The 24716-nt window shown below is 39.9% G+C and overlaps 1 protein-coding gene across 5 annotated transcripts in view; it reads right to left on the reverse strand.

The window, feature by feature from the left end:
* Window positions 1–870: 870 nt before the first annotated feature.
* The window catches only part of Ppn (proteoglycan-like sulfated glycoprotein papilin), a 35232-nt gene continuing 11386 nt past the window's right edge, over window positions 871–24716 (reverse strand). The window contains exons 2-50 of one of the 5 annotated variants that reach the window (XM_090154102.1): window positions 23352–23445; window positions 19003–19187; window positions 17946–18006; window positions 17777–17879; window positions 17586–17716; window positions 17391–17514; window positions 17062–17315; window positions 16846–16978; window positions 16657–16783; window positions 16328–16556; window positions 15916–16257; window positions 15681–15854; window positions 15434–15613; window positions 15224–15365; window positions 14983–15166; window positions 14286–14926; window positions 13701–14130; window positions 13357–13581; window positions 12854–13284; window positions 12624–12678; window positions 12487–12555; window positions 12366–12418; window positions 10144–10267; window positions 10028–10080; window positions 9826–9965; window positions 9702–9738; window positions 9503–9639; window positions 8219–8267; window positions 8034–8154; window positions 7042–7112; window positions 6915–6981; window positions 6788–6852; window positions 6188–6274; window positions 6015–6125; window positions 5261–5320; window positions 4942–5051; window positions 4775–4862; window positions 4492–4707; window positions 4380–4430; window positions 4174–4312; window positions 4066–4115; window positions 3850–4004; window positions 3699–3789; window positions 3465–3635; window positions 3343–3402; window positions 2941–3285; window positions 2237–2680; window positions 1716–1997; window positions 871–1525 (exon numbers count right to left, since the gene is read on the reverse strand). In XM_090154102.1, coding sequence (XP_090010228.1) covers window positions 1356–1525; window positions 1716–1997; window positions 2237–2680; window positions 2941–3285; window positions 3343–3402; window positions 3465–3635; window positions 3699–3789; window positions 3850–4004; window positions 4066–4115; window positions 4174–4312; window positions 4380–4430; window positions 4492–4707; window positions 4775–4862; window positions 4942–5051; window positions 5261–5320; window positions 6015–6125; window positions 6188–6274; window positions 6788–6852; window positions 6915–6981; window positions 7042–7112; window positions 8034–8154; window positions 8219–8267; window positions 9503–9639; window positions 9702–9738; window positions 9826–9965; window positions 10028–10080; window positions 10144–10267; window positions 12366–12418; window positions 12487–12555; window positions 12624–12678; window positions 12854–13284; window positions 13357–13581; window positions 13701–14130; window positions 14286–14926; window positions 14983–15166; window positions 15224–15365; window positions 15434–15613; window positions 15681–15854; window positions 15916–16257; window positions 16328–16556; window positions 16657–16783; window positions 16846–16978; window positions 17062–17315; window positions 17391–17514; window positions 17586–17716; window positions 17777–17879; window positions 17946–18006; window positions 19003–19187; window positions 23352–23445 — 7861 coding nt within the window. In that variant the 3' untranslated portion in view covers window positions 871–1355. Of the gene's footprint in view, window positions 1526–1715; window positions 1998–2232; window positions 2681–2940; window positions 3295–3342; window positions 3403–3464; window positions 3636–3698; window positions 3790–3849; window positions 4005–4065; window positions 4116–4173; window positions 4313–4379; window positions 4431–4491; window positions 4708–4774; window positions 4863–4941; window positions 5052–5260; window positions 5321–6014; window positions 6126–6187; window positions 6275–6787; window positions 6853–6914; window positions 6982–7041; window positions 7113–8033; window positions 8155–8218; window positions 8268–9502; window positions 9640–9701; window positions 9739–9825; window positions 9966–10027; window positions 10081–10143; window positions 10268–12365; window positions 12419–12486; window positions 12556–12623; window positions 12679–12853; window positions 13285–13356; window positions 13582–13700; window positions 14131–14285; window positions 14927–14982; window positions 15167–15223; window positions 15366–15433; window positions 15614–15680; window positions 15855–15915; window positions 16258–16327; window positions 16557–16656; window positions 16784–16845; window positions 16979–17061; window positions 17316–17390; window positions 17515–17585; window positions 17717–17776; window positions 17880–17945; window positions 18007–19002; window positions 19188–23351; window positions 23446–24716 lie in introns of those variants that run through there. The other 4 variants (XM_090154101.1, XM_090154105.1, XM_090154103.1 and 1 more) reach the window with 4 other exon arrangements.

Here is a 24716-nt window from a genome sequence, read left to right on the forward strand (position 1 = left end):
TTGTTAGTGTTGACATTGGTGTCTTAATTTGCAACACCTTCCATTATAATAACGAACTTACACTGGCATTCATTTTCCAAAATACTTATAAGGTTTCTTTATATCTGCAGAAACAAGATTCATTAGTTAAAACCATATGTAACATAATTACTCATAAGTGTGCCTCTGTTTAACATCTCTGTATTAAAAATTTAAATGAGACCTTGTTTCACAGCCACCAAAGAAAATACCGCCTAACGTCGCGTAAAACTGGTTTTAAATTCCTTCCCTCCCCACCAGAACTAGTTTTGGTGACGATAAAACCGTCATCGACTGGGAAGTGACGTCAATTACGTCATATCCTCGCAACAAGGTCTCATTGAGGAAAAGTTAAAACCAATTAATTACGATTTGGGAGCACTTTTAATACGACCAGTACCCGCGATTTAGGTGAACGTTGATTTCTCCTCAGCTGCCCGAAATAACAATGTAATTGATACTGCCAGTGGCGCACCGACGTTTTTGACCAAAGTTGCTTTTCGTTCCCCCAATGAAAAAGTGAGGAACCGAGATTTCTGCTAATGACTATTCCAAGTAGGAGTTTCTACACTTGACTATGGTACTTCAATCTTCTCAAAGCAGATTTCATATTTTTTATCAGGAAATTATATGTGTATACACTTGAAATATGTATGATGATTCTCATAGAAAAAGGCGACCAATCGACTTAGTTTACGTGACGTCCCACCCGTTTCTCCAGACGCATTCCAAGCGCACGCGCATCAAGTTAGCTGGTTTTAAGTAGTATAGGATCGTTCAGCAACAGCTTACGGGTGTATTTTAAACTTCCCTACTTCATTAAATAACATAAATATTACGAAAAGTACATTTATTTCCAATGACTTTTTGGATGATATAATTTTATTGCGATTACAATTTTTATGGATGGATTTTTAGGAGCTTTCCGAATGAGTATTGATTATTTGTTTTCGTAGCTTTTAATCAAAAACATCTTATATAAACTACATGTTAAAATGTAGTACGATATATAAGATGTCCGCGATGTTCGCGGTATGTAAACTAGCTTTAACTTAATTTTTAATTAAATAAATTTCATGACATTACATTAATTTGGCCTATTTGAGCGGAAATGAAAAAAAAAACCTATCAAGACAGTTCTTAAACGCGAATAATACGAAATTTGTTGAAACTGAAAGGAAGTGAAATATGCGCAATTTTATTTTTTTGGTATGTTCGGTGTTTCCATTTTTGGCAGCATCCTTTGCTATCGAACGAAATAGACACGGTTTTTCTCTATTTAGTGTTATTTTTCTTGTCAACGCGGAACCATTGTTTTTTATCTCCGTTGTATCGCTTTACGACGAATTATAAGGAGTTCTTGGTCTTCCAACCGGTTGTCCCGCTAACGTACACGTACGGCAACAATAACGTCCGTAATAGGGACTGTTGCAGTAACGTGCTTTAACTATTAACTCGCATTTGGCGAAGAGTGGGTTGTCGGTACAATCCGCTGGGATGAAAATTTCTGTCGAAATAAACTGGATTAGTTTCCATAATTTCGGTTGAGGGCAAGGCCGGACTGGCCCATAGGGCGATCGCCTCCCGCGCCCTTATCTCACGGAGCGGATCAAGGCACCCATTGACAGGTGGCGTAAGTCCCTCGCGGTTAAGTACCCTATCCGGCCCTGTAGGGGAAAAGTGTCGGGTTTCCTTACCTTCGATGGCTATTGATATGGTTGATGACGCCTGTCCCAATAAGCTATTGGCGAGGCATTTGTAAAGTCCACTGTCTTGAACGGAAGCGTTGGAGATGATCAGAGAGCCATTGTCCATAATTTCGTATCGCTCATCCGCTACTATGGGTTCGGCGTCCTGTCCTCGGTACCACTGTATCGCTACGTTTCCGGCTGGAAATCCCTTAGTTTGGCAGTCCAGTTGAATCGGGCTGCCCACTCGGAAGTTGGGGGTCGCTACTTCGATGTCCACGGAAACGCTCTCTTGTTTACGGTTAAAACGAGTAAAATACGAAACAAAATTATAAGAAAAAGTAAATCGAGCTGTTAATTTTTAAGTTAATTGATCAAAAAAAGTGCTTTGGATGTGTAAAATCGAATGGATTAGTTGTTAATTTTGGAAGATGGGACGTCATACATTAATTTATACATGGATTTTGTTTTTAAAATTTTGCAAAAAATCTTGTCGTACGTAAAGTGTTTAGATGTGTTTAATTACCCACCACCACCTTGAAAGAGTTCGACATCGACATTCGTTAAAGCGTTTGTATCGTTGAAAGTGGACGACACGTCTTCGTGGTTCCTTCGCACCCTGGTGTACACTCTGGTTCGCACGGCACTTCCTCGGCTCGGGTCGCCGGACGTGGCTTCCACGTAAGTGCTGCCCCCTTGTTTCGTGATTAAAGAGACGGACCAGACCGCCGTGTTGCCCAAACCGTTAAAAGCGCGACACTGGTACGTCCCGATGTCCTTCAAGTCGACCGATCGAATCAAGAAGGAGTAGTCGGAGAATTGCTGGTAGCGGGTACTGCTGTAGGGCAACATGACCGTGCCGAACCACCAAGAGACGCTAGGCATAGGAGAGCCGATGGCCTTGCACACCAAGAGAGCCGGTTGGCCGATGGTCGCGAGTACGACTCGCTGCGCGGGCAGAATTTTCGCCGGTACTTACATTTTTAAAAGTTCACGCGCGTTTGAGATCGAGATGAGCACGCCGTTTTGTTTATTTAGTTTGAAAAAGGAAGTAGAGTAGAACAGTGTGAGGTTTTGACATGCGGATAATAGAGGTCAGGTCAGGTCAGGTCAGGTTCGACGGTGAAAAGGAATCGTGCAAAGTATAAAAAAAACATGCGGTAAAACTCGTGCAAAATCTACTCTAATCTACTACTGGAGAAATAATGGTGAAAAGTGTAATTGTCATTATTACCGCGTACGAGAAGCCTGTATGATCGTCTTTCCGGAGGTCCCGTACGGATGCGTACTTCGCAAGTGTAGACTCCGGAATCTTCGCCTCTGGTTTGGCCTATGTACAGGGAACCGTCGTCTTGGATGTATATTCTGGCATCGGCGTTGGCCGCGTCGATCACGTTTTCGTTCTTGGACCAGCTCGGCATGGAAATGGCGTCCGCCCTGCTAATCCTACAACGAATAGTGACGTCCGATCCTTGTACCGTTAGGACCTCCTTCTCTTCTCGGATGTCCTCCTCGGGGTACGCCCTAGGCGGTTCCGGAGTCGTGGTCGTTGTAGTAGTAGTGGTGGTGGTAGTTGCCACTGTAAAAGCTACGAATTATTGTTGAAGAAATACTATGGCGTCTTGCCGTAACAAACCTATGGTAGGTTGAGCGGGCTCCACTCTCGCTCTCGCCGGTTCCAGAACAATTTCCACTTCTATTTGCGAAGAAGTTTTTATTAAAAGGCGCGTGATTTTTTAGTTGAAAGGAGTTAATTACCGACGGGTTGTACGCAAATGTGGGCGCAGCCCCGCAAGCAGCACTTTTGATTTCCTCGGCAATCCGCGTCTTCCCTGCAATAGTCTTGACATTCGGATCTAGTACCGCTTGAAGGCTCATCCGCGAGATACTCCCCGTTGGGACCCGCTGGACATCTTCCCGGTTTAGTGACTAAATATTTAATCGGTTATTTCCGATTGTCCGCGCGGAATGGATACGCGAATAATGGCTTACTTAGTCGGCATTCCGGAACCGGAACTGGTTCTCCTTCGGCGTTACGACTCACTCCCAAAGCGCACCGATGTCCGGCGGGACAAGTGTAGTTCTAAATTGAAGAATTAAGCCTATATAGACAGGTTTTCACCCAAGTAGGCGCTTCGCATACCTTGCACGGATTGTAGCAGCTGCAAGAAATAAGGCAACCCGTTGCTTCATCTCTGTTTTCATCGATTCCATAAGGACACCACAGCTCTCCGCAATTGTTCGGTTGGCATTGGCCCGGTAGCCTCGGAGGTGGCTCTACCTCATTTTCAGCAACGGCTGCGAGGGAAATACGCTTGATTAAAACCGCCCATCTAAAGATATTAGGATAGGCACATACTCGGAGAGACACCGGCGCAGAATCGGACGCAAACGTCGAAAGTCTTGAATCTTTTACAGAAATAAATTGAATCAACAACGTTAAAATATCAGATATTAATCTACTTACCTGTTACGGTTTCCAGCGCATCCCGCGTACACAAATGGTAAGCAAGTTTCGGTTTCAGAATTGTAGAACCATCTCGGCACTTCTCCGCGAGTGTCATCGTTACACGGGTCTCCCCTGGCCATTGCCTCTCGACATATCTCTACGATAACGAAAAGTATTACAAATTAATTCAGATACTAGCGAGAAATTACGCGCGTATCCTTTACCTTCGTTGGTCTTTTCGTCTCTTCCCGATTCGATCGCTTTCACGGTGTCTTCTGTTTGGAAATAATCGCGATGTTAATAAATCACCCAATATAGGATAGTCAAAAGTTTTACCTTTTGGGGGGCGCTGGGGCGGTTCCGTTGGTGGCGGTGGCGGTGGTAAGATATTTTCGCAAGTTCTTAAACAAGTATCAACGTCATCGAAATTATTACCATTTCCACCGCACCCTCCGTAAATAAATTCTTTGCAAGTTCTTTCGGAGGTGTCAAAGTAATATTTCCTGGTGGCAGTCGAACAGTGGCCCGGTTCGGCTGGCAGGAGACACGCTTCTGTTTGGTCCGGGTAAGGAAGATGATTAGTTGTAGTTAGTTTTTAGACAAAGTCGGACAATCGTACCTTGGGGAGGCAGAGTAGTTACTGGGACCTTTTCTTTCTTACATCTTGTCTCGCAACTTTCCTTGTCATTGAAACGGTTCAAATTACCCTAATGGCGAGAAAGATTATAAAACCCGCTACTCTTCTTCAACAAATAGGTCTTCACAGCGAAAGACTTAAAACTACACCTGACATCCTCCGTATATGAAAGCGACACATTCATCATGACTGGCGAGATAATGAAATTGGGTAAAGTTTGCGGAGCATGGACCACGTACTTCGGGCAGTTGGCATATATCTACGCGATAACGAAATTATAGTTACAAAGTTGTCCCCGTATTACGTATGTACAGTGGCGTAGCTAATGGGAAGCTGTCCGTTCCTGGTGGTACGTTTTTAGGGACGATCTTGCTAACAGAAAAATATTGAGAAGAGAAGTAGAACAAACTCTGCGACCGCCCAGATCGGAAAAACCTCCAGCTACGCCACTGTGTATGGAACACTTACCAAGAGCATCACCGCATTTTGAATCACATTCGCCTCTCGTGCGAAATCGATTTCCGTTTCCTAAAAAGAAATTTTGGAAAACGTATTTAAAAAACAAAAAATATTTTAAAGAAACTGAAAACTTAATAAAAAAAACCTTTTTAGGGGAAAAATACAATTTTAATTTTTTTTTTTAATTTTTGTATTTAAAAATGTGATCTTTGCGAACAAAATAAAATGTTTTTATATTTTTCATTTCTTCAGAGATAAATCTGTAAAAATATTTCTGAAATATATTTAATTCGGTGCAAAGACCAAATTTCTCCTGGTCAATAACTTACAATTTTACCTAAATTTAATGTTTACATTAAATATATATTTTACCTAAATTTAATGTTTACATTAAATATAAATTTTACCTAAATTTAATGTTTACATTAAATATAAATTTTACCTAAATTTAATGTTTACATTAAATATAAATTTTACCTAAATTTAATGTTTACATTAAATATATAATTTACCTAAATTTAATGTTTACATTAAATATATAATTTACCTAAATTTAATGTTTACATTAAATGTAAAATTTACCTAAATTTAATGTTTACATTAAATATATATTTTACCTAAATATTTTGGGAAATTTAATGTTTATATTAAATATATATTTTACCTAAATATTTTGAGAAACTTTATGGTTTTCCAAATATTTTTAAGGAAATATTATTACTATTTAACAATTTGTTTGCTAAAAATGTTTAAAAATATTCACCTTCACATCCGCCGTAGTAAAATTCCTTACAAACTCCATCGGCACGATCGTAATAATATCGAAGTTCGTTGGTGGAACAGGGTCCCGCCTCCCTCTCCAAAAAGCAATATTCTTGAATGGAATAAGCAACAATTATACCGTCTGAAATTTAAATGATTTAATTCGTAACTTACCCTTTTTGAACATCCCATCGGGAAGTTCAGTCGACACTGGACGTCCGCAAACAGCTTCGCATTCCAAGTACGATTGGAAATTGTTTCCTAAGAAATGGGAATTGTTTGGAGAATTTTATTTTGGACAAAAACTTTTAAATTGTTTGTCCAAAAATCGTTTTTTGGATAAAAACTTTTAAATTGTTTGTCCAAAAATCCTTTTTTGTTTTTAAATCCCGTTTTTCCAAAAAAATATATTTTAAATATAAATGAGAAAAAAAATATTTTGGGAACTACTGGACCCGAATCAGGATAGCGCGCTTAGTTCTTTTGGAGCAGCACCGCTTGTAGCGCCACGGTGTCCGATATTGGAAATATTTCTACTCAAATAGTAAACACGAACGTAATATAATAAGCGAACAGCCATAGGCCTGATATATTTAGTTCGTCGTTAGTGCTTCGTATTTGGGTGGTCACGTTTCGAGATTTTCTAGGTAAGGGCGCTGGTGGGGGGCAACGCAATTTGAATAATGGGGTTTTGGCTTGTGACTCGGGTTCGGTAGTTTTTTCTCTAAGAGCTAGCAAAAAATCCTTTCCCATTTTTTGGCGCGGCATATTTACCGTTGTCTCCACAACCACTGTAATGGAATCTTCTGCAAATTCCGCTTTGAGCGTTGAAGTACCATCTTTCTTGGAACAATTGCGAATCAATGATTATATTAGCGGACACTTTTAAGTAAAATCTTACCTTTCCTGGTATTCGTTGCAGCGTCCCACCTCATTCGGTAACAGACACACGTTCCTGTCTTTTGGTTCTACGAAACAAAGTGGAATCAACAACATTTTATTTCGAATATTTGATTATATTTTATTACGTGGAACAGCGCTCAGACAAGCCGCTTCGCAGGTATTTCTGCCTTCGAATTGGTTATCATTGCCTTCGCAGCTAATTAAAAAAAGGGGGACATATTTTAAGAAATGATTAAAAATATCCTAATTGATACTCGAAAAAATAACCGATACCTAACGGAAACCCGTAACAGTTGTTGAACGATTTCCGGTTGCGGAAAAGTATTAGGTATCAAAAGAACCTGCTTAAATGGTGAGCCGGTTTATCCGATACGTTTCATTCAACAACCCTTGTCATTCGGGTATCAGGTTGTTTTTAGGACCTTTATTACGTTTTCAGAGAGAAACTGGGGAAGGATTTAAACCAGGTTGTACGCGTTTCCCCTCCCTCGTCTTGCCGGCTTTTTTATTATTTTTGTTGTGGAATGCGTGGTATTAAATTCCCCATGGCCTGGATTAACCAATAGGTTGATAGGCTTAAGACTTTGGGCCCGAAACTTTTCAAAAGGTAAAGGGGCCAGAAACGAGGCACAGTGGTGGATTATCAAATAAGTGCCCTCATGGTCTCTCAAAAATTACGTAGCAATAAAAAATACAAAAACTACTTTTACTTAAAAGTGCCTCGTGAGAAAAGTGCGCCTATAGGACCTCAAAGGAACCTAATCCGGCATTGTCGAGGCTGAAGCAAAGTCAAGAGGGGCTAAATAAAACTCAAGTCTAGAGAAGCGGAACTTTCCAAAGGGTAAAAGGGCGTGAAAAGGTGCTAGGTGCAAGGTGAGGTGCAAGGTCAAGAGGGGCCCAGAACGTTTTAAAAGGTGATGGGACGCTAGACGAGGTCAAGAAGGGTGGTAGAAAAACCACCACTGCATATGGCTTAAACCAAACGATATCGAGCCTATGGTAACTATATTTATATCAGATTGACAATGGTCAAAATATTTCTTCCCCCAAAATATGTTTTCCCGCAAATGTATATTTTCTATTTTTCGTCAATGGAAAATTGGAACACAATACACACCCGCCATAGTAAAACTGCTCGCAACGTTGGTTGGCTTCGTTGTAATACCACTTTATCGTGAAATTTCTACAAGGTCCTGAATCTTTCTCCAGTCTACAGACTTCTCTCAATGAGTCTGGACCTATAAATTAAAGGCAATTGTATTTAATTTAATATTATATTTCATTTTAAAATGAAATGATTACTTGGTGGTGCCACATCTGTTGCGTCGTGGCAAACTTTATGACAAAGTTCCTAAGGTATAAACATTTTGTGAGACCCTCCCAATAGATAAAAAACTGTAGTCAATTCAAGGAACTTATACGTGTATACACTTTGAATGTTTAAAGGGGAATTGTCACCACCCTAAAATTGGTTAAAAACCATTTAAATGGATAGGGGACGTCCGAAAATGGTTATTCAAAAAAATTCATGTTAATATTTCCAGTATTTGATTTATTATTAGCAACCAAATTTCGTGTTTTATCAACCCCGACTCGAGAATCTCAAAACCGCTTGTTTGAACCTACTTGCAGCGCCATCTCGTTAACGAAATATTACTTTCCCCGGTTTTATCGTTTTTCGGTCGGACCGGTCGTCTGCTACGAGATTATCCTTGGCTTTTTAACCGAGTTATATTCGTAGATTGTAGTTTATCGTGTTTTTAAAATGCCTTACACGCCACCCTTTCTCAAATTTTTGCCGCTTCATTTTTTTGGCGCTGGACGTAGGTTCAACCGCGATTTCTGAAATTTTTGGAGCCGTTTGATGTAGGTTGCGGAAAAAGTAGCGTAACTTTTTATATACTTTTCCAATAACTATAAAATTTCAGAGACATAAACATTAATATATTTTCTATCATTCTGTAAAAAAACCTCGTAAATTTTGGTTTTGGTGACAATTCCCCTTTAACGATCCATTGGGACAATGCCGCGAAAGTATCTGGGGAGATCGGGTAAGGGTTAAGTAACCACAGAATCATTTCCAAAATTCAGCCCAAATTTCAGCTAGCTCCTTTCCTTCTGTGCCTCGTGATAGCAGATAAGACCAATCAAATTTTTAAATCCTTCTAGCCCTATTTCCAAAATTCTGTAGGTCTTTATTTTCAAAATTATTGACTGCCCCACTGTCGCTCTAAACCATGTCTGTTTCTATGAGAATCATCTTGGGGCATCATAGTCTTCTTTAGATATCCCAAGCAGGCTTGGAAATAAGTGGTGGTCACTGGGTCAAAGACCAGTTTATTAATTGCTCGGACCATTTTTTTTATTCAAAAGCTAGGGGTTCACTGGTCCAGTGTCCAGTTTATTGATTCAAAATTATCTACCGTATTATTAACCAACTGGTCTACGTGACCACTTAAATAATTCAAGAGTTGGGAGTCACTGGCCAAATAGACCAGTTTAGAAATAAACCTTATTTCCAAGCCTGATCCCAAGTGTACACTCGTATAATTCCCTGATAAAATTAATTCGTTCTCGCGCTTGTACCTTAGATATAAATTTATTTCGGTTTCCATTGCAGCCTGTGTAGACGAAATCTCGACACGTTTTGTCGGTGTAGTCGTAGTAATACCTTACGTGGGCTTCCTGGCAAGTGCCATCTTCCCTGGGCAAAACGCACACGCCTATCGCCCAAAATGAGTTAGTTAGTTCAATATCTACACCCTTTTCACCGTTGGCGTTTTACCTCTATCGCCGATGGTGGCGCATGTCTGTCGACATTCCTATTACGATATCCAGGTTCATATTAAAAAGATAAATATTTAAAAATATTTGTTGATTCTAAAGCGTTTTGTTAATATTTGTTTCACCTCTTCGTTCTCAAAGTTGTTTCGGTTTCCCTTACATCCTCCATACGTGAATCGTCTGCAGATGGCTTCGTTTTGATCGTAATAAAATCTGGGGTAGGCTCCTCTACAGGGACCAGTAACTAAAGGCTGTTCGCAAGTATCTGAAATAGCGCTTTATCACGAAACCAAACATAACCCAGTGTAAAATTTATGGGTATCATACCCATGATTTCTTTCGATACGCAAGTTTCCTCGCATTTATCTTTCGTCGAGAATCTGTCGTTTTTTAAAGTATATTTTAGATATTTTGTGAAATATATTTCAAGTACATTTTGCTACCTGTTGTTGTTCCCGAGGCAGCCCGAATAAACGAAACTTTCGCATTTCCCCGAGATCGAGTCGTAGTAAAAAAGAGTCTCATTGCGTTGGCACGATCCTGTTACTTTTGGAAGGCTGCAAGCGTCTGAATAAAATATTTTTTTTCCCCACGTTAAGCCTAGTTCCCATTTAGCGAAAAAAAAAACAATTTTCGCGCTGAAAATTGACGCTCGCGAATAAAATTTGCGATTTTTTTTCAAATTCGCCGCTAAAGTCGCGTCTCCGCGGTATCTAGCGAATGTTTTATTTTTTGGCGTCCACACTTTGGTGATAAAAAGCTTCAGCCAATCACAAAACGCGTTCCCTCGATCTATTCCGCTCCCGTCCGTCACTTATTAAGCCTAGGTCTTTAGAAAAGTGGCTCAGCCAACTTGACCAAGATACTGAAGTAAAGGTAATTATCTCACGAATAGAATCGTTTATTTATTGAAATTATCAACAGGAACATCCATTTGGTTCGTTTTGAACTTATGTTTTATGTTAGGCCTAAAACATTACTAAAAACCCGCACGAGTTGTTTTCAGCGTTTTTAAATTTTCGCGCTAAAGTGAGAACCGCTTCCCCAGCGACGAAAAAACGCGTCTTTTTTCATTGCGCGAAAATTTTATTCGTCTCGAAAATTTGCCAAGTGGGAACTAGTCTTTAGATGGGTCGGCGAGGACGTGGTTAGACAAAGAAACAAAGTGACGGATAAATTTATTGGATCGTCTTTGGTTTTAAGGTTATTTAATCAAAATGCTATATTAATAGTTTCCGTCTAACCAACAACGTATACTAAATAAAGAGATACGTTTTATCTTGACCATATTTTACTTTAGGAATAAAGTGAAACCGGCTTTTACAGTCGTTCAATATCGAAAAACGTAAATAACGTCATCCTATTATAAATTTAGAAGATGGACCAAAATCGATTATTATAAAAAAACTGCCTAAAATATCTCGAGTATGTAAAAATTATCACGTGACACTATGGAAATATTATCTGTAACCGAACTTTGAATAGTCAGTCAAACACAGTCATGATGACGACGTGGGACTCGCGTCGAAACATGTAGTGTGGACAAGTAAAAATTTGATTGAGTAGAAGTCGGTTTTACTTTATTCCTAGACGATCCGTGGACATCATGGTCGAAGGAGCTTACTGTTAATTCGGATGCACACTACCTTCGCGTACGAAATATCGCTTGTCCGGGGACAAAAAGTGTAAACTTTTTACCCTGAAACATTTAATTCGCCTGTTCTCGGGGTAAGATTTACCCTGTCCCGAATTTTGTTCGCTTGTTCCGGAGTATTAGGGTTACACTTTTTACTCCTCCTCGAAAGGAGGTGTAGATGGAGTAATCTAGCTTTGTCGTCTGCCTAAACGAAAACATGACTCGTTTAGGCCTCTTCACATAACGGGAAACGTTTTATAAATAACCTTTAACCTTTAACTACTCCCTTCTTACTCCAACTCGTTTTTTCGTCAAGACAGAATGGAAGTAAAATGACGTCATATGGCTACACTTTTTAACCTGCTCAAAAAACCCAGAACAGGCGAAAAAAACACCTAATGTGTTTGGGCCTTTAGAGCATGAGGGGAATTAGTTCTTTTTATAAGGTAACGTGGCCTTCTTGTTTTAATATTGCTCTTACGTCACAGTCTCTTACTTTTACAAGTCTACGAGCGCGCGCTACAGTCGCCCGAGGAATATAGCTTTTTCTAGCGCGAGTGCAAATCGCTCGTGCGAAGAATACGCTAATAAAGCTGAGTCAACTATTGAGAGCAACGCTAAAAATCGTCTCAACAAAGGAATTATCTTGACAGTAGAAATAGATAAATTCCTGGCCGAACCATAAGTAACATAATAATATAACACTGGAATATATCGGTTAATGATAGTCTGTCTCAGAGTGATTGAGTCGAAGTTTCGGAACAGGAAACTCGTTCTTTCTTATTCTCTTTGTTGATAGAAATACTCTCAGGTTAGTTTGATGGGATATATATACGAGGCAAGCCATGGATGTTCCTCGCACATCGTTAAATGACAGTTTTAAAGACTAGTGACAGCTCGTGGGGTCCTTAGCTACGTTTCGATTTTCGTCGATATCATTACAATTATTAGAGTTGAGGCAATAACACTTATGGTCATTACGCTACTTATGGTTTAACTCGATAGTTTTGATATGTCAGCGAAATATACCTGCTCCTTCGGGAATGACGCATACCCCGTCACATTCCCCTTGAGAGTTGAACCTAGCAACAGAGAAAGTACAGGTAAAGTATTAAGTATAAAAGACATCTTTTGGCCAGATGTGTTATACCTATTTCCATTTCCGTCGCATCCACCGTACCAAAATCGAGTGCATCCACCGTAAGCCATATCGAAGAACCTACCAGTACAGTAGTCCATATCGTAAAAGTTTTTTGATGGAACCAAAAGGTTTTTGAGTGTACTAACCATTGAACGGTGAAGTTTCTACAAGGGCCACTTTCCTTGGGTAAACTGCACACTTCTGTTAAGTGTTGTAAAGTAGTTGTTTCATTTGTTAAAATAAAGGCTGGTTTTCACTAGTCAAACAACGCAAAAAAACCTGCTATGCCTAATAAATTTTGTTTAAGTCGACGCTCACCGTCTAGGCGTTTTGCCTTAGTGAAAACCAGCCGATAAGGGGAGAAAAGTCGACAAACCTCTGGGAATGACGTCGGTCGGACGAGGTGGAGGCGTGTCGGCGCAGCCTTCGTTATTAGGTCCTCGAGCCAAGTTAACGCCGTCGGGACAGCAGTTGAAGGGCGACGTTTCGCAAGGGCAGCCGTAATATCCAGGTCCTCGAGCAGCAGTCAGTCTATCCGGACAACAGCCGAAGGGTAAACTATCGCAGTCGCAGCCCTTGTAATTGGGACCAATAGCAGCTGTTTTTCGATCGGGACAGCATCCGTAAACAGCGTATTCACACTCGCATCCTTCGCCGTTGGCGCCTCGAGCCGGAGTGATATTATCGGGACAACATCCGAACTGCATTGTCGAGCAAGGACAACCTTCGTAATTTGGTCCCCGTGACACTGTAACTTGGTCGGGACAGCAACCGAATGGCATAACAGCGCAGGGGCATCCTTCGTATCTATTAGAAATCGCATTAGCATAGGATCGACTAAATTCGTTTCAAGGAGGCCAAAGTGGATAGTAGAACAACCTGGGTCCTTTAGCGGGCGTTACGTTATCGCCACAACAGCCATACGTAGATGTAGAGCAACCGCAGCCTTCCTGGTTAGGACCAGAAGCCGGCGTCCTACCATCGCTACAACAGCCGTAAAGCATAATCAAGCAATTGCAACCTTCGTATTCGGGGCCCTGAGCCGGATAGTAATTATCTTGACAGCACCCGAAAGGATAGGACTCGCACGTGCAACCGTAATACCTTAAGAGATAGAGAAAGAGAGCGGAGAGCACCGTAAGTAAGCCCCCATGCTCGTGCTCATATACCAAAGAAACATCCGATTCCAAACCAGAATGACGTTATAATTCTTTTTCACTTACCTGGGACCTTTAGCGAGTTGAACTCCATTAGGACAACAGCCCCATTTGGAGGTGGTGCAAGCGCAACCAGCGTAATTGGGACCTTTAGCTTCGGTGGTGTTATCGGGACAACAACCAAATTCCGAATAGTAACAACACCAAAGATTATTGGGACCTCTAGCTGCCGTAACTCCGTCTGGACAACAACCGTACAGCATGTTGTTGCAGGGAGCGGGCGTCGTTGAGGGTGGAATTTCTGTCGGTTCGCAGCCTTCTTGTTCGAGACCAGCAGCGGCGGTTACGTTGTCGAAGCAGCAACCGAACTCTGAATCCGTGCAGTTATCCGATACGGTGTCGTTGCATCCCTCATAATCGAGTCCCAAGGCTAATGTGACGTTATCGGGACAGCATCCAAATTCCGAATCAGTGCAGTTCGATTCTTCTTCGCACCCTGTTTTATAAATTCATAACTTGAACTAAGAATGATACTCTGACATCGCGAGGATAGGGAATGTATCGAAGTAAGTTCCGCTAAAAAAGCTTTCATTCTAAATATACTGCCTATTTTTTTCTTAATTACCAAATTCCCAAAACAGTATAAAATACCTTCGAAATCAGGACCAAAGGCGGCTGTAGCGTTATCGGGGCAGCAACCAAATTCGGTGAAAGTACAGTTTTCGCATCCTTCGAAATCTGGTCCTTTGGCGTTGGTTACGTTATCGGGGCAGCAGCCAAAGAAGGAGTCGGTGCAGTTGAGAGACATTCCGCTACCCTCTTCGCAGTTGATGCCATCTTCGTCTTCCATTTCGGTGATTCCATCCGGACAGCAACCGTACGTCGAGTTGGCGCAAGATGCCGTTTCATTTTCGGGGCAGCCCAAGTTATCGGGTCCGCTAGCTGAAGTCACTTGATCCGGACAACAACCGTGAGTTGTCAGAGTGCAATCTTCGCCCGATCCGAGATCTCCGTCGCAGCCGGCAAAGTCTTCCCCTTCGGCCGCCGTTTCGTTATCAGGACAGCAACCAAATTCGCTCAGTTGACAACCTGATTCTGGGATGTCGTCGCAGCCGGTATAGTTGGCTCCAATGGCGGGAATGATTCCATCGGGACAACAACCGTAAAGGGTTTCGTCGCAGGCAACCACTTCGGGACAATCGTCTAAGCTAGAACTCGTGGCTGTTGTTACGCCATCCGAACAGCATCCAAACTGAGTATCGTTACAGCTTCTAATCGGAGGACATCCCTTCCTGGCGGAGAAAGTAGTTTGAGCGAAAGAAACAAAGGCGTCATTGTAAAGGTATACTTGAAAGTTCCCAAAGCCGGAGTAACTCCATCAGTGCAGCATCCGAATTCGGTGTCGTGACAAGTTTGCCCTTCCGGCAGATCCACCTTGGGACACCCGGCGAAGTTTGGTCCCGCTTTCGTTACCCCGTCAGGGCAACATCCGTGCTTAGATTCTTTACATCCGCCGATATTAATCAGATCATCTGCAAAGACATACACTCTGTATATTGCAATGTCAATGAACACGCTAACGAAGCTACCTTCATCGCAGGGTTCGACGTTACAAGTCTCCTTGTCCAGCGGTTTCAGTCCTGGATCACAGCTTTTGCTTTCGATCACGTCCTCTTCTTGAATGCATAAGATGGGTCTCGTTTTATAACCACCTCCGCAAGCAGCCGTACACTAAAGATAAGCGTATTTAAAAATTTATTTTCCCATCTTAAAATCGTTTAGTTTAAATTAATTTGTACCCTTCCGTATGGCCCAGTAAACCATTGTCCTTCGCAAGGTACTCGGGTACAGTTTTGATGTATAGGCATTTTATTGCTAGGATCGCAACTGGTTTCGGCGACCTTCTTCAAGGTGTCGCCTTCCCATTCGCCGCAAAACACACCTCTCGTCTGAACTCCTAGACCGCATTTTGCCGAACACTAGTTTTATCACCAAAACAGTCATATTATTTTCTCGCTATAGAATAAAAGCCAGAAGCTATCTCACTTCACTCCATTCCGAAGCGTGCCACATCGCGTTGCATTCCGTCTTTTCTGGGCATTCCTGCGTTAAGCTGGGCATCTTCTTCGGGTCGCACACATTCCCCGGAAACAGTTTTCCTTCTTCGGTGGAGCAGAATATTTCCCTCGATTCCAAGAACAAACCGCAAGTCCCCGCGCACTAAAATCACTCGTTATTCAATTATTTCCTGTCACGGAATTTACTTAATTTTTTTACGTACTCCTGACCAAGGTGTCGCTATCCATTCGACTCCTTCACAGGGTCCCGAAGTACAGGTTTGAGTTTCGGGGGGTTTGGAACCCAGAACCTTTTCGCATTCCGAGTCGTCCAAGACTTCGGTTTCGTCGTCGCTTTCTCCTAAGGCGGCCTCTTCTTTCTCCGTTCCGGCACCACTACCCTCTATTTCCTCTTCCGATAGGCTAAACTCGAGCTCCGGTCCACTTTTGGTTGGTTCCGGGGTGGACACGGTTTCCCCTGTTGGTTCCGGGGAAGACTTAGTGTCCTTTTTAGCTCTGCATGTGACCTTACGGGTTTGTTTACCGTCTCCGCAAGGTTTATTGCACTAGAAGGTCAAGTTCAATTATCGTAAATATTACGAAGAACACGTTGAATGAAACTCCAACGGAACTTACCGCGGACCACGGACCAGGAACCCATTCGGGACAACCCTTTTGCTCCATTTGACAATCTTGAAAGTAGGGTGGTTTAGGGGCGGTCCTTTCGCACACTTCCGGCGAGACTAGCGTGGAAATGTTGCCTTCTTTCTTTTGCAGACACGTGACCATGCGAAATTGTTTCCCTTTGGCCCCGGGCTCGCACGTTCCGGCTCCCAAACATTCCAGCCATTCGCCGACCTCCCATCTGTTGAATATATTCGAGTCATCGATTAGATTCACTCGGAGAAGTTTTTTAAAATGGTTTCTTATAGGTTACGCTCCAATTTTAATTGATTCATACTAACAAGGCGTTGCAGGGTTGTTCGTTGCACGCTCTAGCTGTGTCTGGTTTCTGGTTCGGATCGCACAGAAAGTCGTCAACCCTTTCGTAATCCGAGGCTCTCGCGCAAGCCACTTCCCTTCTTTGAACCCCTGCCGAAATAAAGACGCGAGTTAGCCATTTAAGACACCGAAATATTTGGGAGTTCCCCCACCTCCTCCGCAAGTGACGGAGCACTCCGTGTAATCACCGACCGTCCAAGTGTACCTGTCGGGCCTGTTGGACGCTACTCCCTTGGGAATCGAATATTCGTATATGATTCCCTGGTTCTTTACCTGGTACAACAGCTGAGTTCATTGGTAACAACACAAAGTTTTAAATTAGGATTTATCAACGTTAATGAAAAATTTAAAATCCTTATGAGGCTTACGACAATGTAAATGGGTTCCGTGGTGGGACCTAACGTGTATAGTTTTTCGGGTTCTAGCTCCGTGGTCGCCTTCCGTTCGTAATGGAAAATAACGCCGGCGAATTTCATATCCCTGGGGTAGTCAATTTTCCAGTTTCCGTTCAAGTAGTAATGATTGTCCAAATTTCGAACCGCCAAGTAGTTATTGGTTGGATATTTCTCCTCTATCCGAACATTGGTCGCACCAGCCGGTATCAACATGATATCGTTATATCCTGCAATTTTTATTTCAACGATTTTAGTCGTGACTTTTCACATTACGGTACGAATGTCACGGAGGAGGTACCTACCCACTTTCATATTATCGTGATCGAAAACTCCCTCGAGGGTGTCGCAACTGCTTCCATCACCGCCGCATTCTCGACATTTGTCCTCCTTGGCATTGGAGCCCAGTATCATGTCGCATCCTACTGGCTACGGGTCACTCTTTGGTCAATGACAAATACCAAAACACTCTTTTCGCTCATTGAAGCTAATTTACTGACCATGCAAACGCCCTCGACACAAACGTCCATAGATCCTTCCCTGCACCTCGTACCATCGATGACTTTCTGGTCGTGCCTATAGTAAAACCTTTCACCTTTCGGCTTGCAGTTCAGCTCGCACGGATTAGCAGCTGTTGGATTAAATTAGATCTTAGATGGTTTTCTACAAGAAGCCGTTCGCTAAATGTCACCTTTCGTGTAAGGCATCCAACTGTAGTATTTTCCCTCGAAGGGCAATGAGTTGAATCTCGCGCATTGTTGTTCTCGGAAGTCTTTGGTTCCTTCCGGACAATCCTTAAATAACAATCGCCATTATTGACGTTGTTGGGTGAAGGGGAAAAATGTTTTAATGATACGTACCTGAATATTGCAAGAAAAGTACCTCTTGGAGGGGCCTATGCAGGACTGTGTCCCATCTGATCTACATTTAAAATTATAATAACGCAAAAAAGTTCATAAACGCTTAGTAAACCATCGAAAACCAGGAATTCATATTTGTATACACTTGGAATGTCTAAGGAAGACTGGTGGCTCCCATGATTTACAACCGAGATTTTTTCTCGAACCGTGTTACGTTAAAATCTGCTCCGATTCGATATTAAGTATTTTTTAATACCTAATTTATCCCGTTTCTCCAGACGCATTCACTGCACGGTGTCAATATATCCTTAGACATGACAAGTGTATGGAATGTTCTGCGAAAACTCGTTAAAATATGATATAGATTTTTCCAATTTCTATCATTCTAATAAATGTAAATGAAAGCTGTATATGGCTAAAAGTGTTTTGACCATTTCGTCGTCCTTTGCTCCCCTGATAGAAGGACACCTTGACTTTCTTAAAAGATGACACTTTTAACGCCCTCTCATCTAGTTCCCTCGGATAAGATATTTCCTTGTCAAAACCGTTGATTTTAATACCGATAACAGTTTCCCGTCCTTCCTATGAATAAGGAAGCCGCGATATTTTCAGGCGTTCAACTAGAATAAACCTGACTTTCAACCCGGCCATTTGGCACGCTGTCAAGTAACTATGTTCTATCACTCTCCCCCCTCAATCCGACATGTCATTGGAGCACGGCCTCGAGATTAGCGGAGATAGCCAGCACTCTCCGCACTGGCAGAACGATTCCAAACTTTCAGAAAAAGAAATCGTTTCAAACGGAACCTTCCAATTGGTAAACAAGAAATTATTCCGCCATCTCTCTCGAAATGGGAGGCCGAAGAAAACACATTTTTATCGCCGATAAAAACGAAATTTGAACTATCCAAGATCATTTCTGAGAAATGGGGTGGTTCTTCGGAGAGAAAGTTTGGGTCAATATGACGTGGGAAATATATTAAATGTAGGCCTCGCTCGTGCGCGGCGCCACCGTATCTCGTAGATAAAGCTATGGGGAATGAATGAAATGTGGGACCTGGTATCCAAGCATATCCTGGTCTGGAACGCTACTCCTCCTCCGCAACTTCTGGAACATTCGCTGGGCTCCGAGAAGGGACCCCAGTCGCCAGAATCCCCGGATGGATCGTGAGGACCCACCGTGAAATTTTGATGAAAAAAGAATCCATAGTTCTGGCGTTTGTGTCTCTCGTGGCGAACTTTCTGAACGAAACGAAATGGAACAAAAACGTACACGTCTTTACGTTAATCACTTTTCAACAAATAACGCGTCTTAATCATATTTATAACGTAAAGCGTTTCTTAATTCATCGGAAAATTGTGTTGGAACCTATTCAATGGGAACGTACATGGTGGTTCAGGGGCGTAGGAGCATTGACCCTCCAAAATATTGTAATGAGAATATGTAATTGCCCTCTTCCCTTAAAGTTGACGAGTTAAAGGTATTAAAGGATTAATGAAGCAAAGATTAAACCAATACGTGAAATCTAAACACTTCCGGCAGTTTTGAATAAATATTGATGTTGTATCAAATTATACTTCAAATTTATTAAAAGCTATTCTATTTTTGTGTTAAATATCTCCTTAAACTCCTCTAAAAATTTGCAAAGGCAATACGCATTTGTCAAACGTCCCTCAAACATCGTAACATTTTATCCGTTAATCAAAGCTTCAAAGATTGGCTAAGAGATGGAGACGCGGTTTCCACGGACGCGATGTTTTTTATCATTCATAGCAGCGGCAAATATAATGTCGATTTTCATAAAAATGTCGACGGACAGATCACTAGCTTAATTATTATTACACCATCGGGAGATTGGGGAAAATGAATTTGATTTAATTATTAAATTATTATTAATAAAAATTGCGATTAAAAATGATTAAATAGTATTATAATGTTTTTCACATTTATTTAATCAATTTTGAGTAAAAATATTAAATACTATTAAATGTCAAAAGTCAAAATTTGAGCCAGGGATTCCAACAATTGACCGGCTTCGTCCTTTTTAGCGCTCATACTATTAAATGTTTTTAAATAATTATTTATTAAATTTTGAATAAAAATATTAAATCCTAAATGTTTTTTAATCTTTATTTAATACATTTTGAATAAAAAAAGACAAAATACTATTAAAGGTTTTTCCCATTTATTTAATAAATTTTGAATGTGTTTAAACTTTCTTTAGTAAATTTTTAATTATAAAGATTAAATGCTATTAAATATTTTTCACAGTATTTGAATACATTTTTAATAAACAAGATTAAATGCTATTAAATATTTTTCACATTATTTTAATAAATTTTGAATAAACAAGATTAAATGCTATTAAATATTTTTCACATTATTTTAATAAATTTTGAATAAACAAGATTAAATACAATAAAAGGTTTTTTAACATTTACTTAATAAATTTTGAATAAACAAGATAAAATACAATAAAATGTTTTTAACATTTACTTAATAAATTTTGAAAAAAATATTAAATATTATTAAATGTTTTCACATTTATTTAATAAATTTTGAATAAAACAGATTAAATACTATTAAATGTGTTTAATATTTTTTTATTAAATTTTTAATTATAAAGATTAAATGCTATTAAATATTTTTCACAATATTTGAATACATTTTTAATAAACAAGATTAAATGCTATTAAATATTTTTCACATTATTTTAATAAATTTTGAATAAACAAGACTAAATGCTATTAAATATTTTTCACATTATTTTAATAAATTTTGAATAAACAAGATTAAATACAATAAAATGTTTTTAACATTTACTTAATAAATTTTGAAAAAAAAATATTAAATATTATTAAATGTTTTCACATTTATTTAATAAATTTTGAATAAAACAGATTAAATACTATTAAATGTGTTTAATATTTTTTTATTAAATTTTTAATTATAAAGATTAAATGCTATTAAATATTTTTCACATCATTTTAATAAATTTTGAATAAAAAAATTAAATACTATTAAATGTTTCTCACATTTATTTCATAAATTTTGAATAAACAATATAAAATACTATTTGTGGTTAATCTTTATTTAATAAATTATTAATTTAAAAGATTAATTTAATAATTGAAAGTAGAGCTACATCTATTTTACCGCCTTACAGGGAATTTAATATTTCTAGTAGATCACCTAATTTAACAATTCGGTCACCAGATTTATAAGAAGCTAGTATATCTGGCGCTAGTTACGTTAAAGTACGTGTTAACTAACAATATTTCGATTTGGAATAGACTCTCTTTAACGATGCCAAGTTTAAAACTATTCCCATTCATTTAAAATTGTTCACATTTACTGTAATTTACGAATGTATTTCGGGGGAAATCCTGGTTTTTTCTTCTAACAAAAGCGCTTTATCCTTTCCGACGGGAGCAGACGGTTCTAATTTATTCCGAAATGTATAATCGCAATTATTCAATTCATGTTTTTCCTTCAGTGGGTGAAACTCGCTCCCTTTCCATTTAAACCGTGACGGAAATCGTCGCGAATATTATTGGTCTGGGGAGATGGTGAAAGGAAGGCTCGCAACATGACGCGATGGGGATGAAAGTGATGAGGAGAGACTGATGAAGGAGAAGGGATATCTAATATTACGCGCCACGCTTAATAAGCAAGCAGATCGCTCTCTGAACCCGCTGAAATTAAGACCCCATCTGGTCAATTTTACTTCCAAAAGGGACGTGGGTGCCGCGACAGGGAGGCTCATTTTGAAACAGACTTTACCGTCCCGCCGTCCTTTCAACGGAACTGCCAGCTGGTCGGTAACTACTGGAGACGAATGAATTAACGTTCTTCGCTCCAATATTATTTTTCTTCGTCACCCAAAGAAAATATTTTATAGACTGTGAAGTTATATTTAATTTTATTCGTCTCTAAATCGGGAATGAAGATTCGCACGTTATTTATGCCGGAGGCGTTTGTATTATAACGTGTACACTTATTTTGTCTTTTTAATTATGCCTACGAAGAGAATGGCCGTAGTTTAGCCTACCTCAATTAAAATTCTAAGTCCGCCATTGCACCTCGTAGATGAAATAACTAAAATTATTTATTTAATAATAATAATAATAATAATAATATTTTCTTAACGTATTTCCATAAGTTTATATTATTGCCTGATATAACAAAGAATACATTCAGGTAACTACCAATATGGCGAAAGCTCGTCTGCTTTCATTTTTATTGACACATTTTCACCCAGACGATAGCCATGTTTAAGTTTCATGATTGAAAGCAGACGAACTTTGGCTACGAAGTATGCGATGCAGTTACCATAGTCTAATGCTTCGCACCTGAATGCCAGTGACGTAGAAACCGGCCCTTTCAAAACAATTCGCTGGGAAGCAGGGTTAGGCGAGACAGGCAGGCTATAGCCTACTTAGGGGCCCACACATCGACTCGAGTTATGATTGTCGTTATTATATATTAAGTCAATATATAGGGGGGGAATTAAGAAACAGGGGGCCTACAATTAAGAGACATTATTAACCTACACCTAAAACCATTCTGATGGGGGGGGGGCACTAAGGAAATTGCGCCACCCCCCAAACGTTATACTCGGTTGAAAATAAAAATTTAAGAAATATTGGTTTTGTATCAAATTAATCTCAAAACTTAATATTATTCTGTTAATTATCAATATAAATTCATATATAAAATACTAAATCTAGTCCGTTTTTGGGTGTAATTGTTTTTATCTCTAGGGGACCTCCCCCCCTTCCAAACCTCCGGGTTTAAACGCTTTAGTCCCATTCGACCGAAATCCCATTCGACCGAAGGCGGTTTTTGAGGTGTCCCATTCAACCGAATTCCGCCGAAACGTGCGGTTTTTATGTGTCCCATTCGACCGAACGCTGCTATATAAATTGGATTTTGGAATGAGCATGAATTATATTTTTATCTTCACCTAGTCAAGAAAAGTAACTGAACCAAAACTGAAATAGTAAACTTAACCAACTCTAACCTAACCTAACCTAACCTAAACATGGATCTTCGATAGTACATACCTTATAAATAAAATACCAAATCACCCCGCCAATTGGGCTACATTTTAAAATTCTTTCGGTCGAATGGGATTTCGGTCGAATGGGAATAAACGGTTTAAACTGCTTTACCCGGCCCCGCCCCCAACTACTCAAACGTTCCTAGGCCACTGCTGAATGCATTCTTGATTGATGGAACATAATAGAATTATGGCATTTCGTAAATGCAACAGGAGCATGTTTCATAGGAATAAATGACAACTTAGTTCTAACAATGTAATTGATATATTGAATATTTCGGGTATTATAGATGTGAAGTAACCTTAAGCCTTTTTAAATACAAAATGCACAAATGAATCTCACGTGGTGTGGCGTAATTATCTCCTCGAGATGATATGACAGTTCTTCCGCAATCGCTCCACCCAGAATGAGCAAGACTGAAGCTAGAGACACGGACCTGCGTTCATCAAATAATACAATTAGTAAATACTCGACAAACGATATTACCGTCGCTTATTGTAATAGTATCTTTATTTACAATTCGCCAGTTTCAATAATTTAAAGGTATTTTCAAATACCACAAGTACAGCCAACTTCAATAGTTTTGACACGCCCATTTATTTTATCGCCATTGTCCAAGATGGACACTAATTTTAAGAACGCACTGCCTTATTGCATGCAAATTCTTTGAAACCGATAGATGGCGTTAATGTTAATGAAACTGCCAAATTAGAGAAAATATCTATGTTAGCGTTTCTCCCTATCTAACTCGCGGTCTACCGGTAAGCTCCTTCCCGTAGAACTCAAATTCGAACTAAATGGTACATTATTATATTTTGGGAAAAGCTTTTAAAGTTTCAATTACTATTATCAGGAAACTATAGAGGTTTACACTTGGAATGTATAAGGTTCCATTGCCCATTGGGACCGAGGATTGGGACGGTGATACGAAAAAAAGGCGGGGCTTAACTACGTCAAGTGTACCTAATTTCAGGTATTTGTATGGTTATAAAAGAGATAATCAGGTAAGCTAATAATATAATAACCATGACTAGGTTTAATGACGAGTTTTTGTCGAATTAGGGTAGCGAGGCGCGAGAGGTTTTCTCGTGAGTTTTACCGCTTTAAGACACGCTTCATCACGGCCGTAAAAATCTTCCTTAGACATTCCAAGTGTATACCTATATAGTTTCCTGAGCATTATTAGTTTTGTTTTAGTTTAAACGTTTTCGAATATTCCCAACTTGACTAAGACCTTCTTAAAATATTTGATATCTCTTACAGGGCAACACCGTCGTCTAAAAAACTCTGCGTGGTAGTAGATACGACTAATCATATTCTGGAAACAAACGCGTGAAACTAGTTAAATTCAAACGCTGGTGTGTCCCAAGTTTAACACCGATATTATAATGGGGTGGCCAAGTGGTTAGCACTCTCCCCGCGCAACAAGAGGAGCCGGGTTCGTTTCCAGCTTGTGGCAGTCAGTAAAAACTCGGAATCAATCCTTCTGCGTTAAGTTTGTATGTTCACTCAATGCTGGTTAGAGAACCTTAAAGGGAATAGTGAGTGTGGGGAGCTATTGGCTCGTGTGGCATGAAGGATATGCCACCACCCACCTACTCAATTTTACCCGCCCACCGGTAATAGACGCTTCAATAAAAAAATTTCAAGTAAATCGCCAAGAAGTAATATTTCCGAGAACCAGGACCTGAAAGTTACTGTTTATAT

This window comes from Leiobunum rupestre, chromosome 7, assembly GCF_980474605.1.
Source record: "Leiobunum rupestre chromosome 7, qqLeiRupe1.1.hap1, whole genome shotgun sequence".
Taxonomy (NCBI): Eukaryota; Metazoa; Arthropoda; class Arachnida; order Opiliones; family Sclerosomatidae; genus Leiobunum; species Leiobunum rupestre.